Raw genomic sequence first — 25,745 nt, 5'->3', positions numbered from 1 at the left:
CCCCAGTACACACCTGATTCCAGCCTAGTAACAATAGACTGCCCCCTCCTCCAGCACCTATGAGTGGGGAAGCAAAGCCCTGATTAAAAAGGACAGAAGCAGGTGGGAGAGGTAAGGGAGGAGGGGTAGCGAGAGGAGGCCTGTTGCCAGGCAATCAAGCCTCTCTCCAGGCCTGTTTGCATATACATGAGCATTCATATTTAGCACCAGGACTGGGCTCCAACCCTCTGCATTCCACCCATGCCCTTTTCCCCCTCATTCTGGTTCCTCCTCAAACAGAGCAGGCTTCTCACTGCATGGGGCCCAGCTGAGGTCCAGGGGTATTTGAAGAGTGCAGGCAGCTACTGCTGCCAACATTGGACAACTGGACCCAGGGTGCACTCTGTCCCCAGCCCAGCCAGCCTCCTAGGCCACTGCTGAATGAAAAAGCAGAGCTAGTGAAAAGAATGCGTTGGGGGCAAATGAGGGTGGGGAGGGGAGCTGGACAAGAGGACACATCACAGACATGGTGACCTCCAGAGCAGGCAGTGCTTGGAAAAGATCACAGAGTTACAAGGCAACGGACAGTCACTGGGCTCTGAAGAGAATGGACAGAGGCACTTTGCCCTGCTGAGGACCAAGCAGAAGCATGAACCTGTTCACATGCAGAAATGCAACCCACAACATGTGCTCTGGGGGCCTTGTTGCGATGCACATGATGTACATACGCCTGACAGGCCCCTGACTGTATCTGTACACAAGTCAGAGCTCCCTGAGGCAGACTGCATCCCAGCGCATCCTTAGGGGTACCTCATAGTGCACACCCAAGCTGTACGGAGTGCAGCCCTGGAGATGCCTTGGAGGCCTGAGCTAACCTAGAGAAGAAGCCCAGGAAGACAAAGTGGCTAACCTGTTTCCCCTGCTGGAGCTGATTTACATACTAATGAATGTTTCCTGAAGCTGGGGGCTAGGGGCTCCAGGCCCCTGGGGTCCACAGAGCCAAGTGCAGTGAAGGGGAGAGGGAGGGATGTGAAGAAGAAGAGGTGGAGGTGTGATAAAAATCAGCAAGGGATAAAATGACCTGGAAGGCCTCGACAAGGCCACAAAGTCCACAGGCTTCATTTGCATGTGAAAAGAGAAGAGAGGAGATGCAGAGTAAAGGCAGAAAAAGAAAAGCAAAAAGGAGAGGTGGGAAGCTAAGAAAGGAATGAGCAAAGGAGAAAATCCAGGAGACCACTCCTGCCCACCTAGACCAATTTCACCTCTAAGCCACCCCCAGCCCTCATCCAGCCTCACTTCCCCACACTGTGGCCAAACCCTCTCTGCCAAGGCCAGGCCAGGCTCTGGGGCTGGAGCTTGGGGCCAGTGTGAGGCACTGGGGCCTTCTCACTCTCCCCTTGTTTAATAAACATATTTCCCCTTTTCTCTAATTAGCTGGAACCAGAATTTTCATTTCCCAGAAAAGCGTACGCCCAGATACAGTAAATATGTCATTAATCATCTTTCCAAGGCAGAGGCGCACCCTGGGTGCAGGAGGAGGGGAGGCTGTCCAAGGGCCTAATTAGGAACTGGGCCCACGTTCCCCTCCCTCCAACACCCGGCTACACTCTGCCTCCCACTGTGGAGGAGAGATCATTTGGAGGGGTTCCTAGCAGAGCCAAACTTATGCAAATGTTTTTTTGTTGGGATGGAGGAAAAGAAAGAAGGTGGGGAGAACAATGCGATCACCCATCCTTCCTCACTCTACCCTAGGTCTCATTTACATCCAGAAAATTGTTCCTTTCTATTGCCTGGCTATTTATAGACTCCATGAGGTCTGCAGAAGAGCCCATGCCTATACCTGTGGTGTTGGCTGCAGCTCCTCACCAGCTCTGCTTTGGCTTGGGGCTAAAGTATATACAACACCTAGCACCACCCCCTTGTGCTGACCTCCAGTTTAGCACCAAGACTGGCCTAGGTACACAACCCTTATTGATCCAGAGAATTTTACCCTATTAACTTATCAGACCCACCCCTGACATGCTGGGACTGGCTCTCAGTCTCCTCCAGCCCCTTTCATGTCCCAGGAAAGAATATTCTATCATCCACAGGCCACTGGGGCCTAAGATAGGCCCTGCCAGCCATAGAGGGTACAGGACAAAGGCCAACCACTGCTCTGCTGTGTGAACTGCCTGGAATTTCACAGCCTAAATCTGTGCTGCTCAGATGGGCTCTGTCCTGTCCTAGGGTTACAGGTCACACATATGGTAAAGGCCCAGAGCCGGGGAGATTCAACAATCCTGTGACTTCAGAAGCTCTAACTGTTCATCCTAGAAGGTGGGGATCATCATAATCGCCCCAAGTATCTCAAGCTGTGGAAGGGGTTCCAGCTCAGAAAGTCACCCACTTGAGTGCAAATCCCCACTCTTCCTAGCTAGTACCTGACTCAGTTTACTCAGCACCTGAGCCTGTTCACTCTTCTGATAAATGGAGATAATGCCATACCCTCTTGAGGTCCTAGTAAGAGGAGCTAAAGACAACACCAGGAACCTTGTTATTGTCTGTGAGGTTTCTGAAAATGGAGTCTATGCATCCACTTTCTGGCTCCAATCAGACACTCTGCCTGGAGGGAGTTCAGTTGATTCAGCAAATACCCATCCCACCTGGAGTGGTCCTCCCTGTCCCTGTGCACATGCACCAGCCTGCAAACATCGTCCTGGGCTGGTCAGGGTGCAGCCACCACACTGAAATAAGTTGCTGCCAGGGAGCAAAGTGGAAGATGTAGCTGCCTCCTGGGGAACTAGCTAAACAATGGCCTCATGGCCAGCAGGGAAAAGCAACTACCTTAGGAGACCAAAGGTTTTAGGACCCTACACCAACTTGAGGTAGGAGTTAGGTCAAATTACTCAGCCTCTCTCTGTCTCAAATGTGTTTCCTCAGTTGGAAACAGGTTTCAGACCGAGTGACTTGGAACAAGTCAAATGGAAGACTGTTGTTAAGTGCCAGTTCCGACTCACAGCAACTCTGTATAGGGTTTTTTTGTTTTTTGTTTTTTTTTAATAGTTTAATGCATTTTAATAGCAAACTTACAGGAACAGCACAGAAGACAGACAACATTAAAAACATGTACTTGCGTGTAGGACAACTCAGTTAGAAAAGTATAGTGAATGGATGGAATCTACCGTATGATAAAAATGCTACAAATACCATTTAGTTGCCGTCAATAAGAAATTTACTTGTTTAAAAAAAATTCCAAATGCTGGCATTGTCCAGAAAATTTTAACAGGTTTATTTATCATTGTTATAAAGTTGAACTGCTGAAACTTGTTCACTGAAACATTTTGACTTGCATTAATGCTTTATGTCCCCGCATTTATATTAAAAATCCACAAAAATGAAAATGAGAAAACTGCCAATACCTGATTTCTGTCCCCTATTTTTCCATTCGCAATCATATACTTAGGTACCCTTTGACCCCATGGGGGGAAAAAAAAATCTAACGTTCAGAACTACCAAAACAGGAAGAAGAGAATTTTTTTTTTAAAGAATGAACTGTTTCCCATTATAGTAGATTCTTAAGCATGTTCTCCACGTATGCGACGTGCTAGCTGGATGTCTTTTGGCATAATTGTTACACATTTGGCATGGATAGCACATAGGTTGGTGTCTTCAAAAAGGCCAACCAGATAGGCCTCACTTGCCTCCTGCAAAGCACCAATAGCTGTACTCTGGAAGTGCCGATCTGTTTTGAAGTCCTGAGTTATTTCTCACACCAGACGCTGGAAGGGGAGTTTACGAATCAGAAGTTTGGTGGACTTCTGATAACGTCTAATTTCACAAAGTGCCACAGTACCAGGCCTGTAACGATGAGGTTTCTTCACCCCTCCAGTAGAGGATGCACTTTTACGAGCAGCTTTTGTAACCAGTTGCTTCCTGAGTGCTTTCCCACCAGATGATTTGCGGGCAGTCTGCTTTGTACAAGTCATGGTATAAACACTTGACCCCCCTTCTCCTTCAGCTGGAGCTCGGCGAGTTAGAGGCGGCGCTGGCATTAGAGAGCAACTCTATAGGGTTTTGAAGGAGCAGCTGGTGGGTTTGAACTGCCAGTCTTGGGATTAGCAGTCTAGTGCTTATCCTACTATATTGTTGTTGTTGTTAAGTGCCATCGAGTATCTAATGACCCTGTACAGGGTTTCCAATGAGCAGCTGTTGAGTTTGAACCACCGACCTCTTGGTTCGGTCTAGTGCTTTATCCCATAGCATCACACCAAGACTTAACGATGCCACATAGGGGCAAGAATTGTCTGTAGCTGGTGGCGGCTCTAATGAGGTCAGGAGGTAAAATGGTTTTGAAAGGGTTTATATTGATAAAGTAAGCAGCTGGTGAGTTTGAACCGTTGACCTTGTGGTACAAACCAACCTTGTGGTTCAGTGCTTATCCTATAGCGCCACACCAGTACTCCAATAAAAAGATCCATCTACAATGATTCTGCAGGAACTCCCACACCCACCCCTGCCCTTACTCAAGTGCCCTTGTTCTTCAGTTGGTGTCAATGCCTCAAAGGCCACAAATGTCTACCTGCTGCAAACCCAAAGGCTCATGCACGCACCAGAAGCAGGGTACACAAAAACCTGCAGTTGACATCAAGTCAACTCCAACGTAACGCAACCCCACTTGTGCCAGAGCAGAATTGTACTCTATGGGGTTTTCAATGGCTGATTTTCCAGAAGGACATCTCCAGGACTTCCCTCCAAGACATCTGTGTGTGGATTTTCCAGTTAGAAACTGAGAACATTAAACATTTGCACCACCCAGATATTCAGAATATAGTTTCTGTGAATTCCCTTGTACATAGGACCCTTGGCCTGGTTACTGTTAGCTTCACCTGGTTTCTGTTATTCTTTGAACATGCAGGTCCAGGCTGATCTTCTACACATGATGGAAAGACTCCAGTTTCTTTTCATTCCACAGTCTAGGCCAGGGAAACCAGCGTAACCACCATCTCTGCAGGAGACTAGAACCCTGGGTCTTCTGAGCGTCCAGCCTCCAGCTCGCTCTAAGGCTGTCCTGCCCTGTGACCCATACAGGCCAAGTGACATGGTACTTTCTTTCTCTTCACCTTCACCCAGACCCTACTTCGAGATGGCAAGCGTGAGAGCATCGTAAGCACCCTCTTCATCTCTCCCGGAGATGTGGAGAATGGGCAGAGCATCGTCTGCCGTGCCACCAACAAAGCCATCCCTGGTGGGAAGGAGACTTCTGTGACCATCGACATTCAGCGTGAGTATGGCCCAGCCAGGCCCAGGGCAGAACCAACTGGTTCCACTGCCACAGACTTGCCTTGAAGGCACCAGGTGTGGACAATCCTCTCATAGGGCCATACACAAGCTTCTTAGCCTCCCTCCCTATAGGCCACCTGAGAACAACAGAGAGGTCAAGTGATTCTGGGGACTGGACGGGCCAGGTTTATATCTATGAGCATCTGAAGGATGGTCTTGTCCTAATTGTCATGCGAAGTGAAAACATCACACACAATGGCCCTTTATCGATTCCATGTCCAGGCCATATTCCCAAATCCAAAAGTGAATCCGGTTGCCGTCAACATCAACTCATGGTAATCTCGTGTGTGGAGTAGAATTACACTCCACAGGGTTTCCAAGGCTGCGACCCTTCCGAAGCACATCACCAAGCCTTTCTTTCAAGTCACATGTAGGTCGCCTCCCAGGGACAACCACATTTCCACACCAATCAGTAACCATGCTCAGTCCACCAGCCCTGCTGGCCCAGCAGGTGGCCCCACACCTCCCGACCTTGAAGAGGAAGCCTAAGCAAAGGTACTTGGATAGGGGTGTGTAGTGCTACACCTGTTGAGGGTGGATGTTCAGTCCATTCATACTGTGCTCCACTTGGCACGTGTTCTGTCACTCACAACAATCATTTAGAGTAGGTACGACTGTGAGCCTTATTTGGGGAAACTGAGGCACAAAAGGTTAATCAACTTGTCAAGGCCACCTAAGTTTCAAGCCTAAGCAGCCTAGCCTAGGCTGGATGGAAGAGACCTCTCCTCTTCCATCCAGCCACACAGTAAGCACTCAGTGAGCGCAGTGATTATGATTAATATTAACAATGGCAATGCTTTAAAGCCCTTTAAAGTCTTCTAAAGGAGATTCAGCACCTGTCAGTCCGAGAATAAAGAAGAGCTCAGCACAGCACATGGGTGATCCTGGTGGCCTCGCTCTCAGTACCAGATTAGTTAAGATTTGAAGTATCTCCCTCAAAAGCCAACTTTTCTTTTCCTAAATGCCCCCTCCCTGCCACAGAGCATGATGTTTCCAGGTGCTGGTGGCTGCTTTAGTCATAGGTTCTGAAAACCAAGGCCAGAGCTCCAGGCTGCCATGGGTTTCCTCCTTATCATTCAGTCATTCTCAATCAAATCCACTTTAAAACACTTCTTGGCAGCCCTGCCTCATCTAAGGTTCGACGTCGGTCTAGGTTCCAGAGAGGCCAAGTCTTGGGGTTCTGAGAGCCCATTTTGGAGCCCTAAAGCTGAAGTGCCTACTCAGTATCTAGAATCCTGGCAGGGATGGTGTAGATTCTAAAGGGCAGAAGAAACCATTAAGCTTAGAGACTTAAAACCCTCTAGATGGGCTCTAGACACCCAGACACAACAGCTGAGTTATCGGGGTGGTCTTTATCCGCATTTCTTGCCACTAGTCACCAGCCCCACCGCCTCTTCTACACCAGGTTAAGACTGTTGTGTCATTATTCATTAAAGGATAGTGTTTACCAGGGCAAGACTAGGATAATGTGAGGGAGGTGCCACCTGCTGCTGCTGTTGTTAGGTGCCATTGAGCCAGTTCCGACCTACAGCAACCCTATGCACAATAGAATGAAACACCGCCCAGTCCTGAGCCACCTACACAGTTGTTTGTTGCTGCCACTGTGTCAATCCATCTCGTTGGGGGGGGGGGGGGGGGGGGGGGGGAGGTTTCCTCTCTTTCACTGACCCTCCACTTTACCAAGCATATAGTCCTTCTTCAAGTACTGGTCCCTCCTCACCACATGTCCCAAGTACAAAAGTCTTGCTTCTAAGGAACATTCTGAAAGGAAGTACCTAGGCTACAAAGCTTAAAAAAAAACATTCGTTCTCAGGGTTGTGCATGTGCACAGTGAACCTAGGGGCCTCTCTCCCGTCACCCTAGTCCAGGTTCTGGTCTTGCACAGCCATGTTTCTCCAATGGTGACCATCTGTAGGATCCAACTCTAGAGAGGAAGCATTATGCTGAGCCTACAAGGACTCCACTGCTACTGAACTGTAGGAGCCAACACTTGTCACTTTACCTCCTAGACCTCTAGCTCCTTGCCTGATTTGACCCAGTGATGTCCTAGGTCTCTTCCTGCCTAACATTAACCATGAATCAAGGTGGTCTCTCTCCAAACACAAGCCAAATCTGAGATGCCAGTGTTCACAGGACATCCAAGCCTCTTACTGGCTGCGCTGCCAGTTGTGGCTACTGTGACAGCCTCTGCCTCCTCACCCCACCAATCCCAGCCCGGTCCAGAGAACCACAGGATCCCACACAAGAGACACCCTGAGTTGGTTTCCCATAAAAGCAACCAGAGCCCCGGTAAGCAGAAAGCCAGGGAGAAGCAGTGTTTCTGCTCCGGGTTATTATCCATCACACCAGGAGGACCCTCCTATTAACAGGAAGTTCTCCTCACAACAAGAGCCTACCTATTAGCAAAGACAGTCCTCTAAATGCATCATTTTAACAGTGCCCACAGATGTCAGAAAATCTCTCAAGGCCTTTTCTGACTTTCTTTCCAAAGACATCTCAGCCATATCAGAAGAAACGCATTGGGATTGAGGTCAGAGTAAGGACTAGGACCCAGATGCCTGGTCTCCTAGATGGGTTTCTGAGGCAGTCCAGTGCAGTGACCTTACCTTGGAACTCTTCCTGGTTTGAATTCTGCCTCCAGCACTTACTGAGTTGTCAGGTTATGTAACTTATTTGTGCCTCAGTTTCCTCATCTGTAAATGTAGGTTGTACTGCCTAGTTCACCCAGGTAACGATTCAACTACATAATGCACGTCCTTGGCACAGCACCTGACACGTTGTGAACACTCTTCATGGTCCATCGTCCACTCTTCCATGAATCCCACAAGACAAGGCTCAAAGGTGTGTGGCTGCCCCTCTGCAGTGTCCCTCACAGTATGAACTTTATCATTCATCCCAGGTCACCTCTCCCTTAAGCTGGAGGTGCTTATATGTGCTGCACACATCTCTCCACCCCTTCCTCCTCCATGTGTTCACTTGTTCATTCAGTAAGCATCCAACTGTTTACTGTGGACATCATAGGCTGGATCAGAGCTGCCTTTGCAAACCTGCTCATTCCCCAGTCAGACAAGAAGCATCCCAACTCAGCAAAAGCACATTTGTTGTTTGTTTCCCTTGGTCTTTATATGTTATCCAACGGAAGACAAAGCCCCTAGATTGAGTAATGGGAGAGAAAGCTTAACACCCTCAAAGCTTCAACACATCTGGACTCTGCGTCCAGCTGCCAAGTTTCAAATGGATGTGCAATAAAATCACTGAGTCATGAAGTTTCTCCCTTCCCCCCTTATCCATGTAATACTTCCCCTGAAAGCACACACACATGCACACACAGGTTGCTGATGGAAACACTAACAGACTCTCAGCTGTAACATCTGTTCAGTGTGATCTCGGTTCCAGCAGCTACATCAAAGCTGCCCTCCGTCAAGTTGTGCAGCCGACATCACAAGTGGGACTAAAATCATGTTTAATAGTTGGATATGACATAAACTATTTATAACTCGGGAGCCTGACAGACTCCTGTAGATTCATAACCTGTGCATCCAGAGGACAGGCAGAGAGAGCACGATGGAGGGACCTCTGTTCTGGGGGTGGAGGGGCAGGTGAGACAGGTGAGTGGGAAGACCCCCAGAGCGTTGTTCTCCTGAGGCCCTCCAGGAAAGGCTGAGCACCAAGGATATGCCAGAGAGGTGGGAAGATGAGGAGGGCAGGATCCACAGAAGAATCTAAGACAATGAGTATGTAATGGAAAAGAAGCGTCCTCCAGCAAGTGCCTGGTCCATCACCGTGCCTCCCAAAGTTCTATCACTTTCTAAAGGACTCTCAGGTGAGAGGTGGTCTTCTCAAACTTGCAAGTCCTGTGGCAAGTTTCTAGACTCTATTGAAGTGGCACCATCACTACTTGGAACAAGAGTTTAATTGACTTGAGGACATTAGGTCCAGACAGCTGTGTCCCAAGACATGCTCTCTAGCCCTGGGTCTTCCTTGGGTCTGGATGTCCTATGATGCTGTGTTCCATCCGAACCTGTGTGCACAGATCTGGCAGGGACTCACCGTGCACATGTCCCTGGAGGTCCTCGCTGGGTGGTGATGGGCAGCTGGTGGGGGAGGGGCTTAGCTCTCCTGGGCTGTGAGTTCCTGTTGCAGTTCTTTGCCATTTCTGTGATGGTTTGGAGTTTACTTCAAAATCTGAGACTGAAAACACCTGTGTACTTACCACTTCCCGCAAAATTCTCCATGAGATGGCAGGCAAGCTGGCTGCTCCAGCAGGAGAGCTTCCAATATCTGCTATTTCTTGGAGGTGGGGTGGGAGAATAATATAGGCTAAATCGGCCCCACATCGTCTGCTACCTGCTGTTCAGGAAGTGCATACTCTCCCCGTGTCTGTCTGCAGTGTCTGTGTGCCTTGTCTAGACCCCAAACCTCAGTCCCCGGTGCTGGGCAGTGAGGCAGGTCCAGTTAGCACCAGTGGAGCATAGGGAACCAAATGATCAAATGATGTCAACGGCAGGGAGGAGTCAGCTCAGTCAGCAACTAGGGTTGTGTGTGTGACCCACTGAGGGTCTCAAACAGGAACAAGACAGGGCCGGTCAGGACCCACCCTCTCTGTCAGTACCTTTCACAGGGACCCAGTGGGACCCTTTAAGGGAAACTGGCTTCTTACTTTTCTCTCTGAAAATCAAAGTTTGTTCTGTTTGTTGGTGGGAACTGGCTCAGAAGACCAGCCCAGGTCCTGGCTAGGCTATGAGACTCCACTCAGCCTAGAACTGAACCCCAGCTGGATCTCCAGGCATGACAAGGAAGAAGGATGGAGATTGGCCTTTCCTGCCCTGGAGCTTGGGTGCCCAGGAATGCTGAGGCCTGGAGAACTGGAAGCTCAGGAGTACCACGTTTGGACAGAGTCAGAGTTTACTGCCCCTCAGCCCAGGAGGGCTAATCCTCCGCCTCCCCCAACTACTCCACCATCTCTATTTCTGTCTGTCTCTCTCTGTTGGTGTTTGTTTGTTTGGTCTTTCTCCCTAACACCTGTCACATTTTGTGTGTCTCTTTTGTCTTCCTCAGTCTCTATTTTTTTTTTGCCTTTAGTCTGAAATCTTTGTCTGATTATGTGTCTCTGTGCATATATCAGCCTCTCTCTATTTCTCTCAGTCTGTCTGCTCTTTGCTTTTCTGTTTCTCTTTCATCTATTCTTACTGTTCCTTTGGATATCTCAATCTCTGTGTCTCTCTTGTGTTTCTTTCTCCAGCTCTTTACTCTCTGTGTCTTTCTGGTTCTCTCTCCCTCTGTGTGTCTGTATCTCTCTCTCTTCTATGTGTCTGTCTGTCTCCTATCTCTCTGGACCCATCTTTGTTTCTCTGTCCCCTGTCTCACTTCCTCTCTCTGACTTTCTATATTCCCACCTCCCACCATTAAGCACTTCAAAGCTTGTCTTCCCATCATGTCAAATGAAGAAAAGGAGCTGAGCCTGGGGAACTGAGGACCAGGGTCACCAATCAGGACTCAAAAGATGAGGAGCTGATGAAAAGGCGTAAATGCCACTTTCAAGTTAACAGACAAACATCCAGAGATTAAATACACATAGCCAAGCTATAAAATTTGCATGTAAATGGGGCTTAGTATCTACCCTCTCCCTTATGCCCACCCCACCCCCAGCTCTCTTTCCTTATATGTTTTGTTCCAGCTAAAAGCTGGGAGATGGGCAGTGCACTCCTCAGACCAGGGAGCCACAGTTTTTAAAGGGAGTTCATTCAAGCTCTATGCCTTGAATCAACAGGAGCCCCTGGGTGTGGAAGGGTCTTCTACTAGATTCCCGAACTTTCTGGGGCACTGGAGCATTGCCTGCACCAAGAATCACCTGGTTTGTCTCAGGACTTTACTCTCCGTGCCACCCAGGAAGGGCCTTCCTGCCCCCTTCCTTTCTGAATGGTGGGACACAGTTGCCTCAGTCTGCAGATGCACTCTCTCTCTCTCTCTCTGCAGACCCCCCACTTGTTAACCTATCTGTGGAGCCACAGCCAGTGCTAGAAGACAACGTGGTCACATTCCACTGCTCAGCAAAGGCCAACCCAGCAGTCACCAAGTACAGGTAAGAGCACTGTGGAGCAGACACGCTTTCATCACTGCATCCCTCCATGTGCCCATCACCTAGGGGGCACCAAGGGTGTGGTGTATGATGTATCTGTATGTGCCTTTACCTTCTTTAGCTTCTTCCCTTCCCACCACTTCTGTCTAACCCTTGGCCAGGTGAGGACTTTTTCCCTCCCACCTCCCTTGTCCCATCCATCCCATAGCCAAGTAAGGACTCCTTCCTGCCCACCCACTTTTATCCCTCCATCCCCTTTCCTTCATACCTGCATACACTTAACTTCCACTGCAGTGAGTTTTACCCCTTCCGTTTGAATATGTTGTTTATTTCTACTTTCTGAGAAGGAAGAGGTGAAGCACAGAAAGAAAATTAGGAGCACCAATAAGATCAGAACCTGGATTCCAGACTGTCTACTAAATAGGGTAGAATGTCAGGGAAATTCAACCCTATTCTGAATGGTGGGTACCTGGGACCATCTATGGCTGTGTGTAGCCCTCTCCCACATACTAATAAAAGAGTTCCTGTTTTTATATTATTGCTCCTGAGCCTCCCTTTCCTCCTGATCAGGCTTGATGGTGGAGCCCAGCATGTCCTTCCTGCCATAAAGACAGGTTTTTAATTTGGTGCAGCAGCAAGCGTCAGGGATACTAATGTTTCTAGACTTAAAGAAATAAGCCAGTCATGGGAAGTGGAAAGCGAAAGCAGAGAAGACAAGAGGCAGTGTGACCCAAGAGCAGGATGAGAGGAAATGGGCCAAAGAAGTGGCCAGAGATGCAGAGTGAATATAAGGAGGTCCTCCTAGCAGTGTGAGTAACTATGCCACCCTGGAGCCAGAACCAGGAAGGTGATGTGCCTTTATCCCTGAGGCTATTTTATTTTATTTGACTTTTTATTGTGAAGTAAGTGAAGATTAACAGACAAGATCATCAGCTGTACATCCAACAAATTATATACTTTGTTTCATCTCAGTGATTGCAATCCCCTCCAACAGTTATACTACTCCTCTCGGTGGTTCCCCATTGACTTCTTATATTTCACAAATGAACAAAGCAAAAATATTTGATGCACACATACAAAACTAAGAATATATACTCCTTTAAATGCTCAAAGAGCCCCTGAGGCTATTTTTAAACAGGATTAAATCCCATCTGCCTCATCTAGTTTAACTGTCCATTAACCCGGAGACAGAGAAAAGAAGATGACCTTGGATGTTCTTCTGAGCAGGGGACTCAGTCAGGTCCAAAAGGGTGGGTCTGGTCTGGTCAGGATCTAACATCTGTCTGCAGGTAACTGTGGTGGTGGTGGTGGTGTGCCATGGAGTTGGTTCCGACTCACAGCAGCCCTGCATAGGGTTTCCGAGGCTGTGAATCTTTACAGGAGCAGAAAGCCTCGTCTTTCTTCCACAGAACAGCTGGTAGTTTCAAACTGCTGTCCTTGAGATTAGCCGCTGGACTCATAATCACTACGCTACCAGAGCTCCTTGCAAGTGACTGGAGATGCAGAAAGAAACAACCAAATGAACTCTTTATCTGCCTTCACATTGCACCTCTGTGGCCTGCTCCTCTCGGTACAAGTCTGGCTTCTTTTCTGCTGCATATTCCCAACTCTCTGCTCATGGTCCCCAAACACCAGGAACAACATGCCCAGAAAATGTCTCTCGTGCCAGTTTCCCAGGGCATCCCTACACATCCAAGGACCACCAGAGTAGATACACCCCTTCCTTCAATCACACTCACAGCTGTCCCAAGAAGACCCCAGAGACCAGAGCACACAACTTACAACTTCCATTTCTCTTCCACTCTCTCTCTCCTTCATCTTGTGAGGACCTAGTTACTGAGAGGCTGTAGAGTACAGGGCAGTGTGTGTAATAACATCACCCCCAGGCTTTCATCTGCACCCTCACCTGCCTTCTGGCCAGGGCAGGTTGAGAAAACACCCTGGAAACCAGGATCTTCTGGGTCTGACACCCTTACAAAAGCAGGACACTTCAGGGTGATAACAATGAGATGTACATCTGCTTATGGAGAATGCCAGAAAGCAAATATGACAAAATATTAATGACAGTGAATCCAGGTGAAGGGAATACAGGGGTTAATTATATTGTTTGTTGTTTTGTTTTTTAACCTTTTATTGTGAATTGAGTGAAGGTTTACAGACAAGATCATCATGTCTACTTTCAGCAAATCATACACTTTGTTTCATCTTTACTTACAATGTTTTTGCTACTTCTAGTCTGGAGTTTTGTTTTGTTCAAAATAAAAAGTTAACAACTAATCAACCAAGCACAAAACTGGCAGGTTTGAGATGCGGTGTCCTAGTGGGTTTCCCTCCCCTGTGAGCTCACAGGGTCAGGTGTACATCTTCTTGTTACAGAGGAGGAGCAGGCCTTGCTCAAGTCGACTTGTGTTGCTGTAACATAAATACCACAGGTGGCTGGCTTAAAAGAACAGAAGAGTATTTTCTCACAGTTTTGGAGACTAAAAATCCAAATCAAAGTGTTGTGTGGATTCCTTCCTATTCGGTAGCCCTGGGCATTCCTTAGTTCATTGGCAGTCCCCACATGGTATGTCTCTCCCTGTCTGTTCTTGTCTCTGTGTGTCTGTTCTGCTCTTTTCATAACTCAGAAGTGATTAAGTTTAGAATCCACCGAACTTGGTAGATCTTACTAACACTGCAAAGAAAATCCTACTCCGAACAGGTCACATCTGCAGGAGCAGGGGTCAGGATTACAGCACATATTGTTGTTGTTGTTAAATGTCATCAAGTCGATTCTGACCAATAGCAACCCTGTATAGGGTTTCCAGGGAGCAGCTGTGAGCTTGAACCACCGATGTTGTAGTTCAAACGACTTTGCAGTCTGATGCATTAGCCCACAGCGCCACACCAAGACTCCACAGCACATTATTTGGAGGGACATAATTCAGTCCACATAGCATCCCCTCATGATCTTCCACGTTAGCCTCGGATGCTGCAGAGCCCTCCCCGGTCTGGGGGCTGTTTCCTGCAGAGGTTTTCCTCTGGGAGCCCTTCTGGTAGACCTGACAGGAAGTGAAGGCAATAGGCATGCCATGGCTCTTTCAGTGAGGCCTCACCAAGCAGCCCAGACTGTCTTTCTAGCTGTGGGCATTGGGATGCAAGAGGAAAAGCCTTAAGCAAATCTGCCACAGAAGTACATTGATTTTTCCAAACTGACACTTACAAGATTACAGTGATCTCCAATTCTTTATTCTCATTTATTGTGATTGCTTCCTCCTCATGCCATGCATAGGCTGCCCTCTCTCAAATTAAAGATATACCCTCTTCTACCAGTACCAGCGCCCCAAAGCAGAAGCAGACAGGCAGAAAGAGGAGCACATGCGGCACCACCCAGCAGTCACGGCTGCTCCCTGGCCCATGCTGCTTTCTCCACAGTTTCTGTGCCCCCAGCAGATGACAGATAGGGGGCCATTCCCCAAGAAGAAACCTGGGGCTTTTGGCAGCATGCTGGCAGCTGCGATGTAAATAATTAATCCACTTAGATTTGCTCAGATCAGATTAGACATTGATTGGGAAAAATTTAAGCTGGCTGCTTTTTCAGAGGGATTGGGAGAGGTGGCGAAAGCAATAGAGGAAGAAAGAGGTGGTGGGAAAATGAGAGACAAAAAAGGAAGAAAGGCAAGTAGGAAGTGAAAAGGCTAAAGAAGGCAGAGAAGAGAGGAGACAGGGAGCTAGGATGACTCTTGTTCTTCTCATCTGACTACTTGGATGCTATGATTTGAACCTCTGGGTCCTGAACTACAAGCAGAAAAGGGTATTCTTGGTGTAGGAGAGGATGAAAGGTGTGTCTGAGCTGAAAACTGAAGAAAAGATATGAGCAGAGGACTGTCAGGGACCCCAAGATAGTTCCCAAAAAGCTATGGTCTTGGACACTCTGGTGACCAAGACTCCTCCCCAGACCTGGGGTTGTTGCTGTTGTTGTTATTATTGTTAGGTGTCATTGTATGCACAACTGAATGAAACAGTGCCCCTTACAGTCCTGTGCCATCCTTACAGTCATGGTTAAGCTTGAACCCATTGCTGCTGTCACTGTGGCAACCCATTTTGTTGGAGTCTTCCTCTTTTTCACTGGCTCTCCACTTTACCAAGCCTTATGTCCTTCTCCAAGGAATAGTTGGTCCCTTCTGATAATATGTCTGAATTATGAGAGACAAAGTCTGCCTGGCCTCTAAGGAGCTTTCTGACTTCGAACACCATTTTTTTTGTTCAGCTAGCAGTCCATGGTACTTTTAATATTCTTCTCCAACACCATAACTCAAATGCATCATTTCTTCTATGGTCTTCCTTATTCGTTGTCAAACTTTCACATGCATATGAGGTTGGTGGGTATGTGCTATGAAGTTGGTTCGGACTCCTAGTGACCCTGTATAGGGTTTCCAAAGTTGTAAATCTTTACAGGAGCAGAAAGCCTCATCTTTCTCCTGTGGAACAGCTGGTAGTTTAGAACTTCTGACCTTGAGGTTATCAGCCCAACTCATAAATACCATGTTGTTGTTGGTATGTGCCGTGGAGTCGGTTCCGACTCATAGCAACCCTGTACAGGGTTTCCGAGGCTGTAAATCTTTACGGGAGCAGAATGCCTCATCTTTCTCCCGCGGAACAGCTGGTAGTTTCGAACTGCTGACCCTGAGGTTCGCAGCCCGATTCATAACCACTACGCTACCAGAGCTCCTTCATAAATACCATGGCTTGGGTCAAATTCACCTGAGTCCTCAAACTGACATCTTTGCCCTTGAAAACTTTAAAGAGGTCTTGTGCAGCAGATTTGCCTAATGCAATACGTCGTTTGATTTCTTAACTGCTGCTTCCATGAGTGTTGATAGTGGATCCAAGCAAACTGAAGTATTTGACAACTTCGATCTTTTCTCCATTTACCATGATGTTATCTATTGATCCAGTGGTGTGCATTTTTGTTTTCTTTACTTTGAGGTACAACCCATACTGGAGGCTGTTGTCTTTGATCTTCATCAGTAAGTGTTTTAAGTCTTAGCTTTCATCAATCAAGGTTGTATCATCTGCATATCACAAGTTGTTAATGAGTCTTCCTCCAGTCCTGATACTATATTCTTCTTCATATAATCCAATTTCTCAGATGATTTGCTCAACATACAGATTAAATAAGTATGATGAAAGAATACAACCCTGGTGCACACCTTTCCTGATTCAGTGTCCCAGTAATTCTGTTTGAACGACTGCCTCTTGGTCTATGTACAGGTTCCTTATGAGCACAATTAAGTTTTCCAGAATACTCTTTCTCCACAGTGTTGTCATGACACAGTCATGACACAGTCAAAATATAGCTTGTCATGACACAGTCAAAAGCCTTTGCATGTCAGAAAGCACAAGTAAGCTTCTTTCTGGTATTCTCTGCTTTCAGCCAAAACCCATCTGACATCAGCAGTGATATCCCTTGTTCCATGTCCCCATCTGAATCCACCTTGAACCTCTGGCAGTTCCCTGCGAACGTACTGTAGCAGCCATTTAAAAAATTATCTTTAGCAAAATTTTACATGTATGTGATATTAATAATATTCTCTGATGATTTCTGCATTCCTTTGGGTCACCTCTCTTTTGAATAGACACACAAAATAGATCTCTTCCAATCAGTTGGCCAAGTAGCTGTCTTACAAATTTCTTGGCATAGATAAGTGAATGCCTCCAGTGTTGCATTAGTTTGTTGAAAGATTTCAGTTTGTATTCCACCAATTCCCGGAGTCTTGTTCTTTGCCAATACCTTCAGTGTACCTTGGACTTCTTCCTTCAGCACCATTTGCTCTTGATCATATGCTATCTCTTGAAATGGCTGAACATCATCCATTTATTTTTGGTAGTGACTCTGTATTCTTTGCATCTTCTTTTGGTGCTTTCTGCATCATTTAATATTTTGCCAATAGAATCCTTCAATACCACAAGTCAAGACTTGAAGTTTTTTCTTCAGTTCTTACACCTTAAGAAATGCTAAACGTGTTCTTCCCTTTTCGTTTTCTAACCACAGGTCTTTGCACATTATATTATAATGCTTTTTTTTTTTTTTTTACATTATAATATTTGACTTGTCTTCTTGAACTGCCCTTTGAAATTTTCTGTCCAACTCTTTTATTTCCTCATTTCTTCCATTTGCTTTAGCATCTCTACAGTGGAGAGCTAGTTTCAGAGTTTCTTCAGACATCATTTTGGTCTTTTCCTTCTTTCTTGTCTTCTAAATGACCTTTTGCTTTCTTCCTGTATGATGTTCTTAATGTCATCCCACAACTCTTCTGGTCTTTGGTCATTAGTGTCTAATGCATCAAATCTATTCTTGAGATGATCTCTAAATTCAGGTTGGATGTGTTCAAGGTCATATTTTGGCTCTCATAGACTTGTTTTAAATTTCTTCAGCCTCAGCTGTACTTGCATATGAGCAATTGATGGCCTGCTCCACAGTTGGCCCTTGCCTTGTATTGGCTGATGATATGGATGGAGCTTTTTCAGCATCTCTTCCTACAAATATAGTCATTTTGATTTCTGTGTATTTCATCTGATGTGGCCAATGTGTACAGTCATCTTTTATGTTATTTTAAAAAGGTATTTGCAATGAAGAAGTCATTGGTCTTACAAAATTCTGTCATGCAATCACCAGCATCATTTCTATCACCAAGGCCATATTTTCCAGCTACTGATCCTTCCTCGTTTCCACTCTTTGCATGCCAATCACCAGTAATTATCAATACATCTTGATTGTATGTTTGATCAATTTCAGACTAAAGAAATTGGCAGAATTCTTCAATTTCATCATCATTGGCTTTAGTGGTTAGTGTGTAAATTTAAATAATAGTGGTATTAACTGGTCTTCCTTGTAAGCATTTGGATATTATACTATTAGAGACAACATTATACTTCAAGATAGATCTTGAAATGTTCTTTTTGACGATGAATGCAACACCATTTCTCTTTAATTTGTCATTCCTGGCATAGTAAACCATATGATTGTCAGATTCAAAATGGCTAATACCGGTCCATTTCAACTCACTTATGCATAGGATATCAATATTTATGTGTTTTATTTCATTTTTGGAGGATGATATTGAAAGTGCCATGGGCTACCAAAAGAACCAACAGATCTGTGTTGAAGAAGTATAGCCAGAGTGCTCCTTGCAGGCCAGGATGGCCAAACTTTGTCTCTCATTCTTCGCACATATTGTCAGTCGCTGGAGAAGGATATCATGTTTGGTAACGTGGAGGGTCAGAGAAAAAGAGGAAGACCCCCAGAGATATCGATTGGCAAAATAGCAGCATCAATGGGCTCAAGCATAGCAACAATTTTGAGGTTGGCCCAGTGTTTCATTCTGTTGTACCTAGGGTCGCTATGAGTCAGTACTGACTTGATGGTACCTAACAACAATTCATTTTTGACAACTTCCAAGTTTCCTGGATGCATACTTCATGCATTCCTTTTTCCGATTATTAATGGATGTTTACAGCTGTTTCTCCTCATTTTGGTTTTTGGGTCCCATCAGCAAATGAAGGTCCTGAGAACTTTACTCCATCTGTGTCATCATGGTCAACTCTGCTTTGAGGAGGCAGCTCTTTTCCAGTCGTATTTTAAGTGCCTTCCAACCTGAGAGGCTCATCTTCCAGCACTCTATCTAACTATATCTAATAATCATGTGTCAGTATTCAACATTCTGGTGCTATCTGACAATGTCCCACTGCTATTCATAAACTTTTCAGTGATTAAACGTTCAGATATAGTCTGCCTCTCCTCTTCCTAGTCTGCCTTAGTCTGAAAGCTCAGCTGAAACTTGTCCACCAAGGGTGTCACCTGCTAGTATTTAAAATACTGGTGGCATAGTTTCCAGCATCACAGCAACAGGAAGCCACTACAGTACGACAAACTGACAGATGGATGAGTGGTGGAGCTCTGGGGAAGGACTATCAAGGATTTCCCCTGCTTCTGCTCTTCCTCCTCTGGTTGTAACTGCTCACCATCTCTAATAGAAGAGTGGTGTGGGAAAAGTGAGGGCAGTGGCTGCCTAGAGAGCTAGAGTCACACACACAGCTCCTGCCGATGACAAGAAAGCATCTCTCTCTACAGCAATCCCCAGCTCTGACTCTCCTTTCATTCCTTATCTGTGAGGGCTGAAGCTAACCTGATGGCCTGGAAGGCTGAGGCTAGCCTTTGTAGGCCTGGAGCACTCAGACCCGACCTGCTGGGAGTTGCAGTTTTTGCCACCCTCCCTGACTTAACCAGGTAAAGGACCAAACGGAGAGGGGAGAAAACCCCTCCTTCTATCGGAACCCCCGATCCCCATTAGCCTACCCAGGTAGGCGGTCAGGAGCAAAGGCCAGGGCAGAACAAGACAGGACCTCCTCTACTCTCCTCTATGTCCAGCCAGCACCCTACCGGGCCTATACCTAGGTCCCTGCCACCCAAACCCTCCCTGCAGCAGGTGGAGAGAGCAGAGGTGGGACACATATCACAACGATGTGTCTGGAACTGAATTTGTCAGCCTCGGGCAAGGGCTGTGCCTGACTATAAAATCTGGTCATTAAATTAAAGTTAGAAATTGAAATGATTCATGAATAACTCATAATGGTTTGTTGGGAAGCTCCTTAAGTTCTCAGGGAGCTATGGTTTGCTCCGTTGTTAAACTCTAATTGTTATTATTAATTGTGTTCTTCATAATTACTTGGTATTAATTTGTGATCCTAACGGCAGGGTGCCAGCATAGGTACTCCGTGTGATACACAGAAAAGGCCCTCTCCCAAGGGTAGCCAGCCAGACTGCCAAGCAGGGAGTGCAAGGAGGGCGGACGGGGAAAGTAGCTACTAGGGAGCTACACTTTGGAGGCCCAAACAAAACCCCAAACAGATTTGAAATTCAGTGGGAGGAGCCTGGTTGGCTCTCAGAAGGCTTGTTTTTGTTGTTAAGTGCCCTCTAAGTTGGCTCCCTCTCATAGTTGGCGGCACTTGTTCTTTGTCCTGCCCAGTTTCGGCCCTACCAACATAGCTTTGCTTTTCCGAGGCCCTGACTCTATCATGGGCTCTGGTGGGGTAGGAGAGTGACTCCTTTCATCAGTGAGTCAGGAGAGCACCTATGAGTCGATTCCGACTCATAGCGACCCTATATCGGGTTTCCAAGGAGCGGCTGGTGAGCTTCAACCGTCAACCTTGCAGTTCAATCTGACTTTGTGGCCCAGTGTATTAACCCGCAGCACCACACCAGGACTCCCTCAGAAGGCTAGTGTTTAAAAAAAACAAAAATGAGTGTTATTCACACTAGGATTAAGCCAGGGGACACTGTGAGCTCTCTCTCCTTAGGGATCTATAAGGAAAGACCCTATCCTTCACACAACTCACCTTCACACACACACTTACCCTTACTCACATTCATATACACACTCCCACACACACCCTCACATACTCATCCTCTGTCACACATTTATACAAATGTGTGACTACAAATTCACACCCACTTACACTCATTCTCACACACACACTGACACAGGTACACATACTCACCCTCACACATGTACTGGTCCAATGCAGTGACCCCTGCCCCAGGGCCAGAACTCAGACAAGCCCAGGGTTTTGCTGTCTCTCCCCTGGGAGTCCTGGTGTGGTGCTGGACCACAAGGCTGGTTTGAGCCGAAAGGTCGGCAGTTCAAACTCACCAGCCACTCCTTGGAAACCCTATACAGGGTCGCTATGAGTCGGAACCGACTGGACAGCACTTAACAACAACCACCCCTGGGTGCTCTCCTGACCCATTGATGAAAAGAATCACCGGCCTACTTCACCAGAGCCCATGATAGAGCCAGGGCCTCCGAAAGCAAAGCTATGTTGGTAGGGCCGAAACTGGGCAGGACAAAGAACAAGTGCTGCCTTGGGGAAGGGAAGCTAAAAGGGCTCTCAATGAGAGAGAGGGACCCACCCTGGAACGGAAAGGGAAATGAGACAGCAGAGTTGGGAGAACTGGCCAAGGGCAAGGGAGGGAGGAAACCTTCACCTCGCCTACCATTTTCAACTTGTTTGAAGTTAAGCTTCTGGAGCCGCATTTGTCTGTCTGTGTGTGCCCATCTGTGTGTGGCCATGCATACCTTTAAAGCTTGGCCTCTGAGGCCATGGGCTTTGCCTTCTTTCCCAATATTGCTCAAGACAAGACTACAATAGAGCTCAGAGCCAGACAGCCAAGCTCTCTGGTGACTGACAGTTGAACTATTCATCCAACTCACCAAACAGCTAGCTAACTGATTAACCAACTCACCTCCCTCCAGAATAACTCACTTATTAAATGACCTGCCTGGTGACCAGCTGACCAAAGCCCACCATGACTGCTGTGGATTGAATCGTGTCCTCTAAAAAGTGTTTGTTGTCAATTCCAACCCCTGTACTGAAGGAAAGGAGCTCTGGTAGCATCGTGGTTATGAACCGGGCTGCGAACCTTACGGTCAGCAGTTCGAAACTACCAGCTGCTCCGCAGGAGAAAGATGAGGCTTTCTGCTCCCGTAAAGATTTACAGCCTCGGAAACCTTGTACAGGGTCGCTATGAGTCGGAACCGACTCCACAGCACATAACAACAACGACATACTGAAGGAGCTCTGGTAGCATAGTGGTTATGAATCGGGCTGTGAACCGCAAGGTTAGCAGTTCGAAACTACCAGCTGTTCCACGGGGGAAAGATGAGGCTTTCTGCTCCCATAAAGATTTACAGCCTCGGAAACCCTGTACAGGGTCACTATGAGTCGGAACCAACTCCACAGCACATAACAACAAGAACATACAGATGGGAGCAATCCCATTTGGAAGCAGAGTTTCCTTTTCTATGCTAATTAAGTCAGATCAGTGAATGGTGGAAATTAAGCCAATCATCTTCATATGAGCCAAGCTGATAGTGAGCACAGAAGGAAGCAGAGATGAGGCAGATAGAGGGCATGCCACATGAAAATCACCAAGGAACTGAGAGGAAACAAGGACCTTCCTCCAGCGCCAACTGTGAGAAAATAAGTTTCTGTTTGTTAAAGCTACCCACTTGAAGTATTTCTGTTATAGCAGCACTGGATAGCTATGTTGTTGTGTAAATGCCTTTGAGTCGGCTCCAACGCATAACAGCCCTATCTAGGGTTTCCTAGGTAAGACGCTCTAGTAGCATAGTGGTTACGAATCGGGCTGCGAACCTCAGGGTCAGCAGTTCGAAACTACCAGCTGTTCTGCAGGAGAAAGATGAGGCTTTCTGCTCCCTTAAAGATTTACAGCCTTGGAAACCCTGTATAACAACATAACATAACAACAACAACAGGTGAGTTTGAACCGCTCACCCTGTGGTTCAAACTGACCTTAAGGTTGAGTGCTTATCCTACAGCACCACATCAGAACTCTAGAGAGCTGTGACAGGTAGAAATAAGTCCCATGCCTCTTGTAGTCCTCAAGTAGCCCTTCTGTGAAGATTTCCCCTCTGGGATTTCGTCCAGTACCAGGTATCCTTGTTGGGATGGATGCTTCCAGCTCCCAGAGACACATTCCTTGCCACTGGAGGGTCACTTCCAGCCCTTGGACCTCTGTTACAGGTGGGCCAAACGAGGCCAAGTCATCAAGGAAGCATCTGGAGAGGTGTACCGGACCACCGCGGACTACACATATTTCTCAGAGCCAGTCTCTTGCGAGGTCACCAATGCCTTGGGCAGCACCAACATCAGCAGGACCGTGGATGTCTATTGTAAGTGCAGCTGTGTGGGCCTTCCCCAGGATTGGGGATCAGGCCCTGGGAGGGGCTCTGCTCTGGGCTGAGAAACTGTCAAATTCCCTACACACGTAGCATAACAACAATGCTTCCTTCTCAGGTGCATACTGCTTTGCACTTTCCAAAGAGCTTCTTTGTGGGGTTTCAGATTTATTTTGATCCTCATAACAACCCACTGAGGCAAGTATTATTATTCCAGTTATCCAGACAAGGAGATGGATGTCCAGGGCCACACAGCAAGTACAGGACAGAATGACAACTGAGACCAGGTTTTACACCCAATCCTGTGCCTTTTGCTTTCTCAGTGGAGACTTTACAGGGACCTGAAATCTCATGCCACTGACCAGCCCATCCTGACAGACGAACTAGATTCATTAGCATGTACACAGTTTGAGAGTCACTTTTTAAAAATACCTTTTATTGTGAATTGAGTGAAGGTTTATAGAGCAGATCATCAGTTTTACATTCAACAGATCATAGAGTTCATTTCATTTCAATGAGTGCCATCCCCTCCATGTCACAGCAGTTATCCCCCTTCCTCCCTGTGGTTTTTATTTCCATTCCTCCCTCCTTCCCAACCCTTCTGAACTTTGTCCTTAGACAAATGGTGACCGTTTGGTCTTGAGTGGTTGACCACTCCATGGTGAGCTTACCCTCTAACCTCTCTACTGCTTGACTGAAAATTGAACCACAAGAGTCAGTTCAGTTCCAGAGCTGAAGGGTGACCAAAGACCATAGTCTCAGCTTCCTCCAGTCCCTTTCTGACTAGTAAGCGATATGTAACTCAAAGTTATATATGTATATAACTCAAAGTTATATATATACATATATAACTTTGAGTTGTATATCGCTTACTGGTCAGAAAGGGACTGACGGAAGCTGAGACTATGGTCTTTGGTCATTTCCTCCTACTCTATCCAGGACCTTCTGATGTGATACTGAGAACAGTTGGTAGTGGTAACCAGGAACCACCAATTCTGGTCTCGGGGTCCTGGATACTGATGTTCACATGGTCCATTAGTCTATTGGACTAATTTATTCCAACTGTCTTCAATTTTCAATATTCTCCTTTCTTCCACACAGGAAGAGACCAATAGTTGTACCTTAGGTGGCCATTAATGAATTTTTAAGAATCTAGTCTCTACTCAAAGAACTAGAATGTAGAGTGTTGTCTTTGTAGACTGTGTTATGTCAACTGATCATAGTGTATCTTGAGACTATTGTCCTGAACCCCCAGGCTCAACAACTTATTGCCTCAAGGTGTTAAGTAATATAAGAAATTCTCATAATTTTGCCCGTGAATGTGCCACCATGTGGTATGGCCCTGTAGGATAAGCACTGGACCACAAAGGGCAGAAGTCTACCTGTCCAAGCTCCATGCACCCTGAATAGTCCCAGAGCCTAGGACCACCCCTGGACTCACTGAGGAATATGTGTTGGAGAAGAAGATGAACCCCCTTTAATATTCACCAACATTTAGCAACAATGTGGGAAATGGAACCAAGGGGCTAATCCAATGGACTGGGGCTGCAGGAGAGGCTGGGAGCAAGCTGAATAAGAGGAAACCCTGCGAGTGTCAGATAAAGACTCCAGAGGAGACTTGAACTTGTGTCACCACACCTTCTTCACTCTATTCCTCAGCACCCACTCAGGACGCTGGGCCAGCACACAGGGGAGCTCCAGTCCCCATCATGGAAAGGAAAAGTTGGTTGCACAAACAGGAGGGGTAGAAGGAAGACCCCTCTGTCCACACACGGGGGATGGTACCAGGACAGAGGATATGAGGTAGAAGAGCCCACGGTAAACCCAGACAGAAACTAGGCCATGCACCTTCTTTTTATAGACCCAGCTTGGGGATAGAGAGTTCCTCCTTACTCCCACAGGGCATAGGTCCAGTACATGAGGCAATGGGCTAAAATGGATGAAGGTGGTACAAAGAACCATTCTTCCTCCAGACAAAGTTGGAGAAGAAGAACTGGGGCGCAATGAGGGTCCCAGAGCTCCCAGACCATCCTAAGCCTTGTCTCCTGTCTCCCTACCACAGTCGGGCCCAGAATGACCACGGAGCCCCAATCCCTGCTGGTGGACCTGGGATCTGACGCCATCTTCAGCTGTGCCTGGACTGGCAACCCATCCCTGACTATCGTCTGGATGAAGCGAGGCTCTGGCGTGGTGAGTCATGGCTCAGACCATTGGGGCCTTTGGCAGTGTTAAAGGAGCTACTCCAGGACTCTTTTCACTCTTAATTGGAAGAGTCAGTCTCCAGGGGTCTGGTTCACCTAAGGATACCTGGAGTAGCACTGGACTTCGAACCACAAAGTCAGCAGTTCAGACCCACCAGCTGCTCCTCCGACACCCTATACAGGGTCGTTATGAGTCGGAACTGACTTGACCGCACTTAAAAACAACAGTAAGTGTCCTAGGACAAAAAAAACCCAAATTCAAATACATTTTATAGAGACCCCTTTATTAAGATAAAGACAACCCCCTCTAAGACTGAAACTCAAAGGGAACACATAAACAGCCATGCAAGTTTGCTGGCAACCACATTGGTCTACTGGTAAGTGGGAGAGGGGGAAAGGCAGCAATGAAGAAATGGGCTGAGTTCA

General features: G+C 46.8%; 1 protein-coding gene across 1 annotated transcript in view; it reads left to right on the top strand.

Annotated features, from left to right (window-relative positions):
- The window catches only part of KIRREL3 (kin of IRRE like 3 (Drosophila)), an 881,737-nt gene that overhangs the window by 830,561 nt on the left and 25,431 nt on the right, over positions 1-25,745 (top strand). The window contains exons 6-9 of the mRNA XM_006874577.1: positions 5,089-5,239; positions 11,275-11,380; positions 22,964-23,112; positions 25,181-25,308. Coding sequence (XP_006874639.1) covers positions 5,089-5,239; positions 11,275-11,380; positions 22,964-23,112; positions 25,181-25,308 — 534 coding nt within the window. The remainder of the gene's footprint in view (positions 1-5,088; positions 5,240-11,274; positions 11,381-22,963; positions 23,113-25,180; positions 25,309-25,745) is intronic.

The sequence above is a fragment of the Chrysochloris asiatica genome, unplaced genomic scaffold (assembly GCF_000296735.1).
Source record: "Chrysochloris asiatica unplaced genomic scaffold, ChrAsi1.0 scaffold00287, whole genome shotgun sequence".
NCBI classification, from domain to species: domain Eukaryota; kingdom Metazoa; phylum Chordata; class Mammalia; order Afrosoricida; family Chrysochloridae; genus Chrysochloris; species Chrysochloris asiatica.
This window is presented reverse-complemented; position numbering and strand designations above follow the sequence as displayed.